A 16,740-nucleotide genomic window follows, 5' to 3' on the forward strand; every position below is an offset into this window, starting at 1 on the left:
TCAACATTAAATATTTACACCATAAGATGATCAAATTCATAAACAAGATATGCATCGACACGCCAACTTCAAATCTTTCTTTATTGGATCTCTTCACTTTGAACTCATAATTTTTCGTCATAGCATCAATATGCAAATTTATTTTTATATCCTCTTTAATCTCATGCACTTGACCTACATTTATATCTCCACTTGCGTTGCATAGCTATGTCATGTCTGATCCATTTACATAATTTTTATCCTTGTCCCGAGCATTTGGTTTGTTGGGGTTGGGTTCATCAGAGTGCACATTGATAGCTGGAACATCATCACATCCCATGTAATGTCAATTGCTATATATATATATATATATGATTTATCTATGATGATATCAAATATCAATTGTGCATTAATGTTATTCAGTAAGTTAGAATGTAAGAGTATTAATTAATCAACCACAACATTAGTAAATGACTTATTTTTATCTTTTCCAGTTACAAACAAAAAGAAGTACAAATAAGACCATAAAAGTTATTGGTCTACACAAGTGCAATACAAATAAGACTACAAATGTGGTGAACCAAAAGTAAACCTAGTTGACTAAATAGAGTTACGTATTTGATCTATAGTATAGTCTATGTAAAAGCTTTTACACTATTATCCATGAGATCAGTCCCAAGTTTGTATAGTGTTCAAATTTGTGGGACTTTCTTCTACTATAATAGGCTTACTTCTTCCTGAATTTCTTAGTTTTTGTTTTAATTTTATAATTTGTGGAACTTTCATGACATAACAAGGTTTGAGACCGAGAACAGAGAATAGAAAGTAGAACCCCCTCCCCCCAAAACACTATCACACATTAAAATACACCTAAAATGATGAATACTTCAATTTCTTGTTCCTACCAAGCCAAAGAAATGAATAAACAATTAAAAGAAAGAAGCAACTACATAAGTAAGCACAAAATATGCAAAAAGAGAAAGGAGAACATCATTCCCCAATAGTTCGACCAAGGCTACAGACGTGCGTACGATTCCAAACTTTGTGTAGTAGGGTTTTGCTTTTTAGATTTATGTGGGTTTTAATTTTAAAGAGCATTTGTGTGGGTTTTGCTTTTTAGATTTATGTGGGTTTTAATTTTAAAGAGCATTTGTGTCTATTTAAGTGAGTCTTTGATAATATTTGAAAGATTTTATAAAAACTGATATTTTTGAAAATGATGGGTAAATTTTGGCTTTTTATTATTACTAGCCTCTTTGCACGCGCTTCCGCGCTTGCGAGAGGTTTTTTTAAAAAAATAAGTAAATTTATTTTAGAATTTAAAAAGATAATGGATAGTTGTGTTCCATAAAAATAGGATCCATTATCTGCTTTTTCTTTTTCTTTTAATTTTTTTAAATATGAAAAAGTGTGAATTTACCATATTATCCTCATTTAATTAATAATTTAAATTCTTAATGTTTGCATTAACCAAGGGCATTTTCTGATATTTTGAATGTTTCATCATTCTCTGTCTTTTGCTTTATATATATAGATATAAAAACTCTATTTTATTCGTATTTTTCACCAACTTCTCACGCTTTTATCACGTGTGTTTAAGTAAATATCAATCAAGCACACTTACCAAACCAACCACACACAGACAGAACACAAGTGACAGAACAACAAGACGAAGAAGAAGAAGAAGATGATGCCCAGATGCTCTGTTCAATCGAATGATGTTCAGCTCTTCCAGAGCTTAACTGGGCTTCAACAGCTTGCAGAAACCCACCGTTTCAAGGTTTGCACTTCGCATTACCACCCAATTTCGCTTTCTTAGGAACATTTATTTAATTAAGAGAAGAAAATAAAAAGACAAGAATTTTCACTAGAAAGAGAAACAAGCTGGGTCGTTAGTCCAATCTCTCTGTCTTCATTTACTCTGATTATTCATTTTTCTTTACAAATTCAGATTTTCACAGAAAACGAGTCTGAAAACCTTTTGTCCTAGCTTGATCCAAGTCTTATACATAATTAAGCTGCCTGACTTGATGTAGTTTCAAGATGATTGCTTTATGAACTCGAACTGACTTCATAAGCTTTCTAAATCTTCAAATTACACATATTCATATGTCTGGTGATGTTTGTGGTGCAGGCCTGGTTCTTAGATCAGTTTGGAGTCCTCCATGACGGGAAGCAGCCTTATCCTGGTGCAATCACAACATGTATGTTTTCATCTGTTAGTTTTGGCATTTGGGTAAGCTTTTGTTTTAGTCGATACCCCATAAGTCTTTCTATTTTCAATTAGCAATGCGGCGGTGCTTATTTCTATAACCTTGTTCTTGTTTAACAGTAAAAAACCTAGCAAGTACTGGTGCAAAAATGGTAATTATAAGTAATTCCTCAAGACGCTCGTCTACAACCATGGAGAAATTGAGAAGCCTTGGGTTTGATCCTTCTCTATTTGTCGGAGCCATCACGAGTGGAGAATTAACACATCAGAACTTGCAAAGGTTGGGCACCATGTATTCTTTGAAAAATGTTAAAATCATCTGAGGTTAGATTATGCATTCGGTTTTCTTCCTCCGATGATGGACAGGCCAGACTAGTTTACAGTATGCCTTTGATGTAATATTATCAACTTAATATCTGCCAGTTTCTCTGCTTAAAACTGTTTGACTAGCATGTAGGTATTCCAAAAATATGGTAACAATAGTGCTGATTTGCATTGATATCACCATGAACTGTTTCATTTCTGAAGTTTAAGCTCAGTATCATCCAGAAAGTGAACCTTTTTTTTTTCCTTCCAAATTTCCTATATGCGAAAGAGTCCAACTTTTAGGATTAGAAGTTTATGAAACTGATGTTTCTAAAATTGTTTCTAAATTTGTACTGCCTCTACTTTATATGTTAAATTGTGGAGCCATGGTTATGCAGATTTTCATGATAAAAATATTAGTTCGAACATTTTGTTTAAAATGTTATTTTGCATAACTGTTAGTCTCTCATCATTTACTTATTTCTATGCCCCCTCTATCTGCTTTTCGGTTTATTCATTTTTTTTTGTATTCAATCTTTCTGTCCAGCCTTTCTCTTTTATAGCAATATGCTCTACATGCCTCTATTGAACAGAGAAGTGGAATGCTATGTGTTCCAAGAACACTTTTTTAAAAATCTTATTATTGATGTATCTACTAGGATTCTTGTAACTTCTACTGTATGTTGTTATGAAAAAGGAGAGATGATGCTTGGTTTGCAGCACTGGGAAAATCTTGCATTCATATGACTTGGAGTGCTCGTGGTGCCATATCTCTTGAGGTACAGCCATTGTTAACTTTAGAGACCCTTTTTCTCCATGCCTCCAATTAATCCCACTATCTTGAAGGAGTATCTGGGGACTCTCTTTCTCCCCTGCCTCCTCCCCTAGCTCATTAAGATACTATTTGAATGTTGAAGCGTAGTGACTTTACTTTTCAGAAAGGCAGGGGAAGATCATCATTAAGGTCATTGGTTTTAAGAAAGAAATCCTTTACAGGCAAATATGATTTGTAGAAGATTCAAGCTTGAAATAATTTTTTCCTTTTACTTATTTTCTTATGTTATTTGTGTAAGTTTTAACTGTAAAACTGGCTTTATCAATCCCTTGTAGGGCCTGGGATTGCAAGTTGTGGAGAATGTTCAGGATGCTGAATTTATTTTGGTCCATGGTACCGAGGCCTTAGGGCTTCCTTCTGGTGATGCGCTTCCCATGAAACTTGAGGAACTGGAAAGTATATTGGAACAATGTGCTGCTAAACACATCCCTATGGTGGTAGCCAATCCAGATTTTGTGACTGTTGAGGCTAGAGCCTTGCGTGTAATGCCTGGTAAAACTTCTATTTTTGCTAAACACAACACCCATATATATGGATATTTTCACGATATTTAGAATTGCATATATGACTTACTAGGCTGGTCTTATATTACCCTAAAGGCAAAAGCAACATCGTGTGAAACTTAATCAATTAACTTTGAACTCAGATAAAATGATTTTATTACTGTTGTGTTACACATGATGTTAATTCTAATATTGTTTGCTTACATGTGCCTCATGTAAATAAATTTCCTATTAGGGACTCTGGCTGCCAGGTATGAAAAGCTGGGGGGTGAAGTGAAATGGATGGGCAAGCCTGATAAGGTGATCTAATGACATTGCTCTCTGGTTACCGTTGTCAACATCATTATATGAATAACTTTACCCTTAATATATATTGCTTTACAAACTAGACTCACATTATTTTTGCATTTTTGCTTATCAGTGCTATGCAAGTAAGATGCATTGAGTTATTTAATGGTTTTAATATGTTACAGAGTTAGCAAAGTTTTAGATTGACCAGTTTACACCTTTGTGGCATTTTACGCAGGTCATCTACAAATCAGCAATGGCGTTAGCTGGTGTAGACCCTGTTGATTCTATAGCAGTGGGTGATTCTCTTCACCATGACATTAAGGGTGCAAATGCAGCTATAATCCAATCAGTTTTTATCACAGCTGGGATCCATGCAACTGAACTTGGACTCAGTAGTTTTGGAGACATTGCGGATATATCTTCTGTGCAAGCTCTTGCTTCCAAATACGATGCTTACCCATCATACGTGTTACCTGCGTTTACATGGTAGAATAGAATAACGTTGTAAAGATTTGCTTTCTTCCAACAACTGCAGGGAAGATGACTAGTTATTATTTGGAATTGGAGCAAACTTATATTTTAGCTACCATTGTTTGAGACCTTATACCATTGGAGTTTGTAATCTGGCTTTAACGAATGAATGAAGATCAATTCGGAGTTTACCCTCTTAAACCGATTCTGAAAGTATTCAGCAGTTCCATCTAGCTTTATGTTTCAAGAGATTTTCCAAATGCAATGAACCAAACATGAATCTTTCGATTCATTTGGATATCTCATGCTCAGTATGGATCATCTTTCAATTGATTTTCAGGTTATAATTTCCAAAGGAAAAAGGAAATAATATTTTTTTAATTATTGAGGTTAACTTGTGGTTTGGTGGTAGTAACAATAAGAACAAACACATAATATAGTGGAAGTGTTAGTTGTATATGTTGATGCATTGTAAGGTTACCAAGATTTGATCTCATATAGGCCTTTATGGCCCTGGCCGTAAATGGGCCTTTATGAGCCTCTAAAATATCTTTTATACCATGACCAATGCCCTAGTTGGTTCTATGCATGTGATTCGCTATCAGGAAAAGAATTGCAATAGCTAAAATGATGGTGTGTAATATCGGTCAGCCACAGACCTCCAGTTACTGGATCTAATCCTCCATGAAAGGTAAGAAATTCCGCATATTTTGACCAATTCAAGGTGAAAAATGGGGTTGCTCCCTCAGCAAAACTGGGATAAAGTTGAGCCAAAACATCCCGATTCAAGATAAATTCATGAGGAAGTAGAATCTCTTTAGGATCTACTCCAGTGTTTAGAAATTGGTTAATTGGTAAAGATACGTGTACTTGATGTCTCGCCCAAGAAAGAGAACCAAGGCCTAGTAGCCCTGGTAAATGGTGATTCAACATAGATTCTACATCTTGGAACCAAGCCAACTTCGGAGCAGCTTTGTGATAATGGAACCAACCTGCAAAAAGCATTAAGGTAGCAAAGACCAATGCACCAATTGCAGTACAATAGAGTTGTAATTCACTAGTTATTCCAGATGCTCGCCAAATCTGAAAAAACCCAAAGGTTATTTGTATTCCTCGGAAACCCCCGTCGACATCACCATTCAATATTTCTTGACCCACAATTGGCCAAACCACCTGGGCACGAGGTCCAATGTGAGTAAGATCACTTAGCCATGCTTCATAATTGGAAAAAGGAGCACCATGGAAATACATACCACTCAGCCAAAGAAAGATGATGGAGAGTTGACCAAAATGGACACTAAATACTTTGCAAGAGATCTCCTCCAAATCACTGGTATGACTATCAAAATCGTGAGCATTAGCGTGTAAGTTCTAGATCCAAGTGATAGTATCAGGTCCCTTAGCTATTGTTCTTGAAAAATGACCCGGTCTGGCCCATTCCTCGAAAGAAGTTTTTACGGGATCCCTATCTACCAAAATTTTAACTTCTGGTTCCGGCAAACGAATAATCATTGAGTCCTCCTCTTTCCGGACAATACATACAAAGAGACCCGCCAATAAATAGTTAAGTAATTAGTGAACCTATGAGAGATGTTTAGACTTAGTTTTTTTCTCTTCCATCTCCCATCTATCTAATTTCTTTTGTTATTCACTAGAGCAATTATGATCTGGAAGTTGATCCGGGGCAAGTGTTCAGATCTATTATGACATAGCCGTGAGGCGCTTAACGGACCCTTTTAATCTTATGAAACCCTTTTATGGGCTTTGAATTGAAGCAAAAATAATTTTTTTGTGCAACCAAGCGTATTCATATCTCAATTATAAGTTTCTAAACAGAACCACTTTATACTTTATGTCTTACATAGAACATATTACGCTATTCCGTACTCTATTCCAAATTTCGGAAGAAGTCATTACTAAGAGACATCTCACTATTTAGCCATTCGAAGGTCTCTTGTATTAGTTTTAATAGCAGACAAAATGTATTCTCTATATATCATTTATTCCTACGAAATACCAGATGAAATAAAATGATCTTAGAAGGGATATAATAAAATTCTTTGATTGGTTCTTGCCAAAGAAATGCTCCATTTTAGTTATTTGATCAATAGGGACAACAAATAATTAATTATAACAAATATATAAAATATATATAACGAAATATCTAAATTATAAATTAAATAAGAATAATAATAATAATAGTCTTCTTATTCGAAAGGCCTTGTAATCTTCAACCAATTCTGTGCTTCAATATAATTAGCAGGAGTAAGCAAATTTGTTTGTAAATAAGGAAAGGACTTGTTCATTGGATAATCTTGTCTGTCTAGATATTTATACAAGAACTGATAACTAATTTGTAAGAGAAGACAATCTTTAGTAGCTGAGCTGAGCTAGGCTAGGTTAGGCTCCCTCCCCCTACATCGATCTCTTATTACAACAAAACACAACAGAACAGAACAGATAAAGGGAATCAGGATAGTGGTGGTGGCTAGTGGTTTGGGGTGGTGATAGGATAGGATAGGAATCGGGATAGAAAGACATGTTTGATAAATCTTCTTGTTTGTTTGTTTGATTGATCGATATTCAACAAAATTTACAAACGCACGCAATAACACGAGCATTGTGTTTTTCGGGTATTCATTGAGCATGGCTTCCTTCAACTTGCCGGCATCTTTCAAAACAGTCTGTGACTCTGTGTCTGTCTTAGTGGCGCCGCAAAAGCCATTAAACATCATAGCTGGACATGCACGAGGGTACCTGGGTTCTTGTATAACAAGTTAACAACAACATATCATTAGATATTATATTATTTTCAACATCATCATCAGTTTCCGAATAATCAATCATCTTTAGTAAGTATAACGAAGTAGTCGTCGAATTTCCTTGTATTTTCAGTACCAAGCAAGGAAAACCTAACCAAAACCAACCCAGCAGAAGCAGACTATGAATATTCCAGGAGGAAGAGGAAGAGGAAGAGGAAGAGGAAGACGGTGAATATAAACCAAGAAATCCCGCCACTAGCGCTAAACCCTATAATCCAAATGCAAAAAACTTGTTGAATTGGGATGATGAATAAGTTGTTGGTGCTTGCTTGCTTGCTTCATCGATTGATGATTTGGTTTTTCTTGTATTGTAATCCTTACTTTCTTTGGGTTTGATTTCAGGACTTTTTTTCTTCATTAATTATTGGTAATTGGGCTTAGGGTGGGTTGATATAGGGATGTGGTGTGGCGCCGAAAAACCAAACTCAGACAGACAGTTTGTAAAACGAAAAGGAAATGGTGGCACCAAAGCAAGGCACGTCAGGCCTATCTATCAAGATTCAAGAATGAATACAAGCAAGTAGGCCCCCCTAATTGGCAATTGCTGAAAGACCAAAACGAAATGAGGCACAAGCGCCAGCGACAAGGCCAAAGAAAGAAAGAAAGAAAGAAAGAGAACTAACTGCCAGCCACAACTGATGAGTTCAAGTTGCGAATGCTTTTCATTTCTCAAGGATGAGGTAAATTTATTGATCAAAAGAAGGACAGTCTGACCCCTAAACATAGAATCTTCTAAGAGAGCAGTGTCCTGAATAAAATCAGGGGCACTTCAAATCATACTGAATTCATAGATATGAACACACCTTCTTCTTTTTTCTTTTCCTTTTTCAGAAAGAAGAAAAAGTATGTTTTTAAATAATTTATTAATCTTCGAGGTCAAGGACGTTATTTTTCTTCATATGTACATATAAAATGCAAATTATGTTTCTAGTTACAAGTTAACAAATGTATGTACGATAAGCAAGCACATCGAATTCCAATTATTGTCCTTCATATTTACATATAAAATGCACTAAGACGGTAATTATCCTAGTTAGGCGAAAACATCGAAATCAAATTTATAAATTCATAAATTCACAAAAGAAAAAAAAAGAAAGAAGAAAAGAAAAGGGAGTGGCGTAGACATGCTAATTTTGTTGCAGAAATTGAATAAAATGGAAAATAGAAGTGTCGTTAGATCTGTTTGACAAATTGACACTGACCAAAATGGCACAAAATAAATAAACAGAAACACAACACAACCTGAAACTAAATATATAAGAAGTTCACCAATAAAAACCCATTATTAATCAATTCCACAGGTCAAGTTCCATAACTAGAATCAATTTTATTATACTCTCTCCTCTATAATCATCAACCATACAAACAAACAAACACTTTCTTTCTTTCTTAGCTTATTAGGGCTGAGCCTGAGAGCTTCTCACTGCCATTACTACAAAATCAACAAACAAACAATCGATATCGTATCGATCAAACCGAAAATGGAGGCAAGAGGGGCGGCAGCTCAATCGGCCGACACCGTCATGTCAGAGGCGGCCCCACCACCGGCACAGGCGGACTCTACCCACCCACAGCAACAGCCTCCACCACCGCATCCGGTCATGCCCGGAGTCGAGAGCATTCCGGCCACGCTGAGCCACGGCGGCCGATTCATTCAGTACAACATCTTTGGCAACGTCTTCGAGGTCACCGCCAAGTACAAGCCCCCTATCATGCCCATCGGTAAAGGCGCATACGGCATCGTTTGGTCTGTCCCTCTCTCTCTCTCTGTGTTCATTCTTCCATTTCCATTTCCTTTTCTTTTTCTGTTTCTTCTCTTCGCGTTATTTGTGTTCTATTTAAAATGAAAAATGAAAAAAGAAAACGAAAGGTTCATCATTTGGGGAAATTTGATCGTATAACTTACTAATCTTGAAAATTAACAAAAACATATACAGTTCTGCTTTGAATTCGGAGACGAACGAGCACGTTGCGATAAAGAAGATTGCAAATGCGTTCGACAACAAGATCGATGCGAAGAGGACTCTGAGAGAGATCAAGCTGCTGCGGCATATGGATCATGAAAATGTTGTTGCAATTAGGGATATAATCCCTCCACCGCGGAGGGACCAATTTAATGATGTTTACATCGCATACGAGCTAATGGACACTGACCTCCATCAAATCATTCGATCCAATCAAGCACTCTCGGAGGAGCACTGTCAGGTTCTGCTTCTTCTTCTTCTCCTCTTAATATGAATATCAATTACCTAATGCCAAGTCTGTAAATAAGGTTTTAGTTGAGACAAAGAGCATTCTTTTGTGTTGTATTTGTAGCAAAGATGAGTGTCTTGGTATTCTTATGTGGTATTGGTTATTTTGTACCATTTCTGGTTACAAGTATGATAAAAGACAAATTCTTTGCCGCATCTGCATCTTTTTCTCAACAATTTGGACAGTTGCGGAGCAAAAAACATTCCTCTCGCTGTTCTCATTCATAATGATAAAAACTGATTAGAATAGTTGCTCCTTGTAAACAAGAGTTCTTGAGTAAACCCTTTTTCTTTTTCACCCATGCTGTTTGTTTTCCTTGGGGGCATTGGTTTGAAAGCAAGATTTTTCTAGTTCCTATCAAAAAGCTATTTTCACCAGGTTGTACATTACATTTAGGCAATAAGTTTCCTGGGATCGTTTGGCAGAATGTGTGGTTATCAGTTCTTATGTGCTTGGGTCTATAAAAGCAGGTGCAAACATCCTTATGGTTATATTGTGCTACATATCCCCACCCACATCCACCCCACCAAATGCATTTCCTTCATCTAAGTTCAGAGTATTTTTCTTTATGTTAGTTGTCATTAAGTTCTGGTTTTAATCTCAGACCATATAGATCAGACTCAAGATCAAATAATTACTGTTTTTTCCTCTCTTTTTTCTTCCTTTTCCGTGCAGTATTTCTTATATCAGATCCTCCGCGGATTGAAATACATTCACTCCGCAAACGTTCTGCACAGGGACTTAAAACCTAGCAATCTTCTCCTAAATGCCAACTGTGACTTAAAAATATGTGATTTTGGACTAGCTCGAGTCACCTCCGAGACTGATTTTATGACTGAGTATGTTGTTACAAGATGGTACCGTGCGCCAGAGCTTCTGTTAAACTCTTCAGATTACACTGCAGCTATTGATGTATGGTCGGTCGGTTGTATTTTCATGGAATTGATGGATAGGAAGCCATTGTTTCCTGGCAGAGATCATGTGCATCAACTTCGTCTGCTTATGGAGGTAACTTAAATTATATTTGTCTGGTCATAAATCATTTGTTTCCGCAAACCAAAGATTATCTGATGGATGATTACTTTAAGAAAGAAATATCATAATTATTTTTCACGGTACAGGGTCCTTAAATAGCATTATTAGCACTCCTCATTGACATTATTTTTAAATTTTAGGTTTTTTTTGTGGTCATGAATAATAAGCATAACATGTCTCACATTAGGACCATTTGGTGTTGAATAGGGAATTTGAAAATCTTCATGTTTCTAAAATCGTACGTTTGTAGTGTAGATATCTATGAATCAGTGTGGTTAATCATCACAACTCCTTGCAGCTGATTGGCACCCCATCAGAGACTGAGCTGGGGTTTTTAAATGAAAATGCCAAGAGATATATTCGGCAGCTTCCTCCGCACCGTCGACAGTCATTGACTGAGAAGTTCCCTCACGTCCATCCTTCAGCTATTGATCTTGTTGAAAAGATGTTGACATTTGATCCTACAAAGAGAATTACAGGTAAGTTGCCTTTACTCAAATGATCACTAGTCCGATTAAAAAAATCAGAGTATCTCTAATCTGTTATGTGCTTTATTGGCTCAGCATTACTTGTTTCTGCCTCCTGTTTAGTATGCCATGTTCATATGTAGTCAAAAGAGTGGATCTACTACTCCCATGTGGATCTAGCACATGAGTACATCAACAAACTCCACATTCTTCTCTTTTCCGTACAACTTTTGAGCTAAAACAGCAAATCCTTTGCTGAAATTTAGATCTCCCAATATCTTTATTAAAACATCCTAATATTTTGTGTGGGTATGATTTCCACAAGAGAATGATGCTTTAGCAGGAGCTCCTACCTTTCATGCTGTCATCCATGAAATCAACCCCTTTTTACCTTCGAACACCTTATAGTAGGTTTTCATCTCCAATTTTGAAGGTCTTCCTTGCTCATCAACATTTTTAACCTCTATATATAGCCTTTGGTTGGGAACAGAGAACTTATGGATATTACACTTCCGAAGCTACTTTTTGGATATATTTTTTCAGTTTAAAAATTGATCTCAAGCTATTTACCATGCTTACTTTCATAGGTTGGCTGGAACTGTAAAAGTTAACATGTGAGCATTTATGTTGATAGTCTTACATTCAAATTAGAATTGCAGCTCAAATTTCTTGAGTTTTCCTTACGGTGCAGTTGAAGATGCCCTAGCTCACCCCTACTTAACATCTCTCCACGACATCAGTGATGAGCCTGTTTGCATGACTCCCTTCAGCTTCGACTTTGAGCAGCACGCACTGACTGAGGAACAGATGAAAGAGCTGATCTACCGAGAGGCACTTGCATTTAACCCCGAGTATCAGCCACAATGAGAGGAATCATGCAATGCAATTGTGGGTTTTCATCTATGTTCCGTTTGTTTGGTCATCATCGGATTGATTTTTCATGTAAATATGTTCCATCCAGAAGTGGAAAGGTTCTAGATTGGAATTATTTGATTAACTGGGAACAACGGTAATATGTTTGTATCCGCCAGTTTGCCTTCTATTGATCCATCTAATTGTTGAATTGGGCATACTGCTGATGAATTAATATTTTATTTTCTTCAACACGTTTGCTTCCTAAAACTTGAGAAGTAATAAAGATCTATCTCTATCCTTGCTTCATTTATCCTTACCTTGTTAATCATTTTCATGGCGCTCAGGTTTTATCTTTCCAGTGTAAATCTCTCATGGCAAAGGAATCCCTTCAATCAAGATTGCATATCAGTCTGCGCAGGGCAAACCTGGGTCCCAATGAACTGAAATAAACCAGAAACTGACATCTCTGTCCCAATGACATCATAGGTGGAATATTAATGAAATAGAATCATTTCGAGGTTCTTTGTGAAGTGGAGCAAGCCACTATGAAGAAGTTGTAGGGCTCACAAAATACTCTGGTTAGGATCGCGTCGTGGAGGGTAACTGGCTAACCATTTCTACTCGCTTAAAAATTCCCAATTGGTGCCACCGAGGTATAGTCCAGTGAAAAAAAGGCATTTGCTTGCAGACCAACGGTATTAGGTTCAAACCCCATGACATAGTGTGTGTTTGTGAGCTAAACACCCTAAACCTAAAATTAAAAAATCCCCAATTGGTAATTATTATCCTTCCGAATAATGTAAATAGTTTTTCACTGTGTTTCTAAACATCTACTTGAGGAAAACCAAAACGGGCAGCGAGCCACGTTATGAAATTGCAATGGCAGCATCAAATTGTTGCAGAACCTCCCTTTTGGAAAACCCTGGGAGAGTTAAAATGACTCCATTTTTTCTCACATAAGGCTTTATAATCCTGTTACTTCAAATTCTTTTCATACAACTGATTATACTGAATGAAATGAATAAACCAAACTACTCTACCATAGGAAGCAACCTCATCAATGATAAGGCAACTAAATATATCGTGTAGGGAAACAACTGGATTCTTATAAGGAAGAAGAAAACAATAAAGAACAAACTCATCTCAAACTAATCTCCTATTGTAGGAAGATACACGACAATAGCTAATGTAATGTTGTTAGCTCTTCACGCTCCCAAAGAATCTTGAAAGTGGCACAGGACCATCAGCCTCGTCATCATCACTGCTGGAGTGTTTGGTCCTTGACCTGTGCTTCTTTTCCTTCCTTGTTCTCTTAGACCTGGACTTGGATCTTTTCGAATCTCTCTCTTCTTCTTCACTACTGTAAGAATCTGAGGATGAACTCGAGGAGCTAGACTCTGAAGATCTCCTTCTTGAATGCTACAAAGCACAAAGTGAAATGAGGAAACTTCAGATTTTAACTCTCTTGATTGAGGTATTCAAACTACCATTCACACTTGCACTTTGTTCTCTCACACTTTAAAATCAAAAGATTTTATAACTTTTTAAAGAAAAAAGAGTGCATGAAGCTTATAACATTGCCCTCAATAATGGAAGTACTACCCAAAATTGATCAGCATGACAGGTCACTTTTAATGAACTACAAATGAAGTACATATACTTTAGCACATTTCAAATAATGGAAGTGCATATGCTTCACTTAAAACTCATATTCTTAACGGCATATAAGTTCACAAACTTAAGAAACTTCAGATCTGGTTGCCTCTATGTAGTAAGAGCAGTATGGAAAATTTTGACAAAGGGTGTGGCCTTATCTTTACTGGATGTACATATATCTTCATTAGTTAGTATCATAATTTGACAATTCATGCAAGCATTTTTACCTCTGATGCACATGTGTTCAATATGGGCAAACAATTAAAACACACGCACACTGAACAACAACAACAACAACAACAGATTGCAGGCAAAAGGTACCTTTCTCTTTCTGCTGCTGCGTTTCTTTAAATCCTTATCCTTCCTATCTGCAAGGACATGGATTCACCTTCAGAAAAGAGGCTAGTAAAAACAAGGTAGAGGTTAGTATTTATATTTCCATGTCCACGACACCAACCTTTTTTGCGATCAGACTTACTACTGGAGTGGTTTCTTCCATTGGCAAGCTTGCGAGCCCGTTCGGCATCCAGTTGAGCTCTGTATTCTCTCATCATTCTATCAGTGTCTTTTTCCAGTTCTCCCTTTCTAATTTCGTCTTCCTAGTACAGCAATACATTAAGATTAACTGAAAATTTGGATGTAGTGCAGATGGCTAGAAATGCATATACCTTAAAAAAGATGCTAAGGGAGCAAGTAGATAAGAAAACTAGATAAATGGGTTAATGTAAAAATAAAAATAAAACAATTCTGAAAATACTTCAAATTCTTCTCCTTTAAAAAAAAAATTTCTACAACACACCATATTCAAAGGGTTTTTCTTCTTTCAACAGGTACAAATTCTGTATATAAACTATACAGGAAGGTTCTTTCTCAAAAAATAAAGGAAGGTAAGACATCCGCAGAAATATATAGAGACAAATGCAACACAGAAAAAAAAAAAAATACCTTTTGCTTCTTTTTATACTCCTCCCAGGTAATTGTATGAGAAGTTTTGAGGCTAGCCAAACGAGCAGCATGCCACTCTGGTGAATGAAATGAACCATCCACCTGCGACAGTCCTCATCAGTGAAAGTACAGGAAAATAAAACATCCAGGATGCATGTATTTTATTGAATCATCAAGTCAATTCTCTAAAAGAAAGACGAAACATACGTAAATCTCACCATATGTAGAAAACTACAGAGTCTATTATGATTAAAATCCATATCGGAGTAATGAAGTTCTCCACCAAATATTAAATTGGCTAAGAAACTACTGAGTTTAATTATTTTGTAACTCATTATATTTTTCAAGTAACAATGTGCAAATCACATGCTTGTCAAACAACGCCAATGTCCACACTTTTATTTGACAATTGTTTGACCCCAAATGTGAGATTGGATTTTAGAGCATGCTCAAGTGGTAAGGTTACGGTAGGATTGTCTTAGGTTGAAAACTTGCCAAGAAGAAAAAAAGATTCAACAATTATCTTACAAGTTAAAATGGTACCCTACTTCAAATTAACATAGATTTCTTTTGGCATATATATATACCCATAGAAGAAAATGGATACATGGGTGATGTGGAAAGTTGGGAATGAGCAACATGCCCTGTCTGACAACAACTCATATGGGTGGCATGGCATCTACTTGGGAAATTTAGTTTCTTAAGATAGATTAATCACTATCATGATTCTGATAGAGTTATCCCGCAAAATTTCAGACAGGTGATTTGATTTGATTGGTCAGACTACTCCCATCCCATCAATTGTGAATAATCATAATCACTGAAACAAACCAACAAAATCCTACTTAGGATGCTATGCACACCCTCTACCTCTAAAAGAGCTTGATTTTTATCTATCAACATAGTCAACAGTGCTGTTCAACACTGGACATATTTATGCGAACAAATTGTATTGAAGAATTCATTCACTTGAAATCGGACATAAAGAATTCATTTTAAGGAACAACATCCAATCCAATCCTAGAGAATTAGATCCTATAACCAGAAATTGAGTAAACAGTCAACAATTACAATATACCCATTACGAACCAAGATTCCAATCTTACAACTTACAAAGTTTCCTTGAAATCTACCCTAGCCACCAGAACCACAAATTGAATTGCATAGTACGCAATTAATTGAGAAGAAGAAACGCGAGCAATTAAGATAAATTGAAATGAAAATAAATAAAAGAAAGAAGAAAGGGTAGAATTGAAATTGGATAGGGTAGTATGGAAGGGTACAAACCATGCCGTCTTCGACCTCATCAGGGCCAGCAGAGCTGGAGCCGAGCCTGGCTCTCTGCATAGCCTTGTAAGCTTGATTTTTGCCCATTTTGAAAGAGACCTAAAAAGAGAAATCAATGGAGAAAGGCCAAGAGAATCGAAGAAAACCCAGAAGGGGAACGAAGGAGAAGATATGAGTAGCTAGAGTATTAACGGTCGAAAAGCCATGCAGTGATAGAGAGAATTTAGGAAGAGAAACAAGTAGAGGTTGGGTTGGGCAAAGGTTTTTCAAAGACGAGGCGAGGGTCGCATGAATGTGATGTGATACGAGAAAGAAAGAAGAGGTGAGGGTGTGAGGCGAGGCAAAGCCAACAACAACAATGTTGGGTGAGGCCTTGAGAGCTTTACATGACGTGTTGGATCTTGATTCGTCTGACCCGAAATTAATAATACACACCAATCTACCACCACCCTTTAATCTGAACCGTTCATTTTATTTCCGTGAGTTTTCTCTTCAAAATCAAAAGTTATATTAAAAGAGTATATCAACTAAATTAAATTCATTATAAGATGAGATTGGAGCTTAAGAATTAGACTAAAAACTAGTTAGTCTCGTCAAATTTGTTTTTAATCATTAAAATATCTTTTTTTAGTGTATGATTAAAATCAAAGATACCGTGTTTGTATTTATTTATTAGAGCATTTCCACTCATTTGTCATGGTAGAAGGTAATGGAAGGTAAAGACTATTACTATTCACATAAATATTACATGTCCTAACAAATTTTTTTTATTAGTTTTCCACCCATTGTCATAGCAACCAAAGGGCAACCACTATTCACGTGA

The 16,740-nt window shown here is 36.3% G+C and overlaps 3 protein-coding genes across 3 annotated transcripts; 2 read left to right on the forward strand and 1 right to left on the reverse strand.

Moving 5' to 3' along the window:
- LOC18769919 (glycerol-3-phosphate phosphatase) lies at window positions 1,612–4,798 on the forward strand. The gene is made up of 7 exons (XM_007203827.2): window positions 1,612–1,759; window positions 2,114–2,183; window positions 2,312–2,471; window positions 3,195–3,276; window positions 3,608–3,824; window positions 4,071–4,135; window positions 4,362–4,798. The coding sequence occupies exons 1-7, from the start codon at window positions 1,667–1,669 to the stop codon at window positions 4,614–4,616; spliced, it is 942 nt and encodes a 313-aa protein (XP_007203889.1). The 5' UTR covers window positions 1,612–1,666; the 3' UTR covers window positions 4,617–4,798.
- On the forward strand, window positions 8,613–12,339 carry LOC18770917 (mitogen-activated protein kinase homolog MMK1). Its single transcript, XM_007202111.2, has 5 exons — window positions 8,613–9,166; window positions 9,357–9,624; window positions 10,348–10,680; window positions 11,006–11,186; window positions 11,866–12,339. The coding sequence occupies exons 1-5, from the start codon at window positions 8,901–8,903 to the stop codon at window positions 12,039–12,041; spliced, it is 1,224 nt and encodes a 407-aa protein (XP_007202173.1). The 5' UTR covers window positions 8,613–8,900; the 3' UTR covers window positions 12,042–12,339.
- Window positions 12,956–16,267, reverse strand: LOC18769252 (protein FAM133). The gene is made up of 5 exons (XM_007202542.2): window positions 15,918–16,267; window positions 14,631–14,732; window positions 14,143–14,284; window positions 14,007–14,053; window positions 12,956–13,448 (listed from the first exon to the last, which is right to left on the reverse strand). The coding sequence occupies exons 1-5, from the start codon at window positions 16,002–16,004 to the stop codon at window positions 13,227–13,229; spliced, it is 600 nt and encodes a 199-aa protein (XP_007202604.1). The 5' UTR covers window positions 16,005–16,267; the 3' UTR covers window positions 12,956–13,226.

This window comes from Prunus persica, chromosome G7 (genome assembly GCF_000346465.2).
Source record: "Prunus persica cultivar Lovell chromosome G7, Prunus_persica_NCBIv2, whole genome shotgun sequence".
In the NCBI taxonomy this organism is placed as follows: Eukaryota; Viridiplantae; Streptophyta; class Magnoliopsida; order Rosales; family Rosaceae; genus Prunus; species Prunus persica.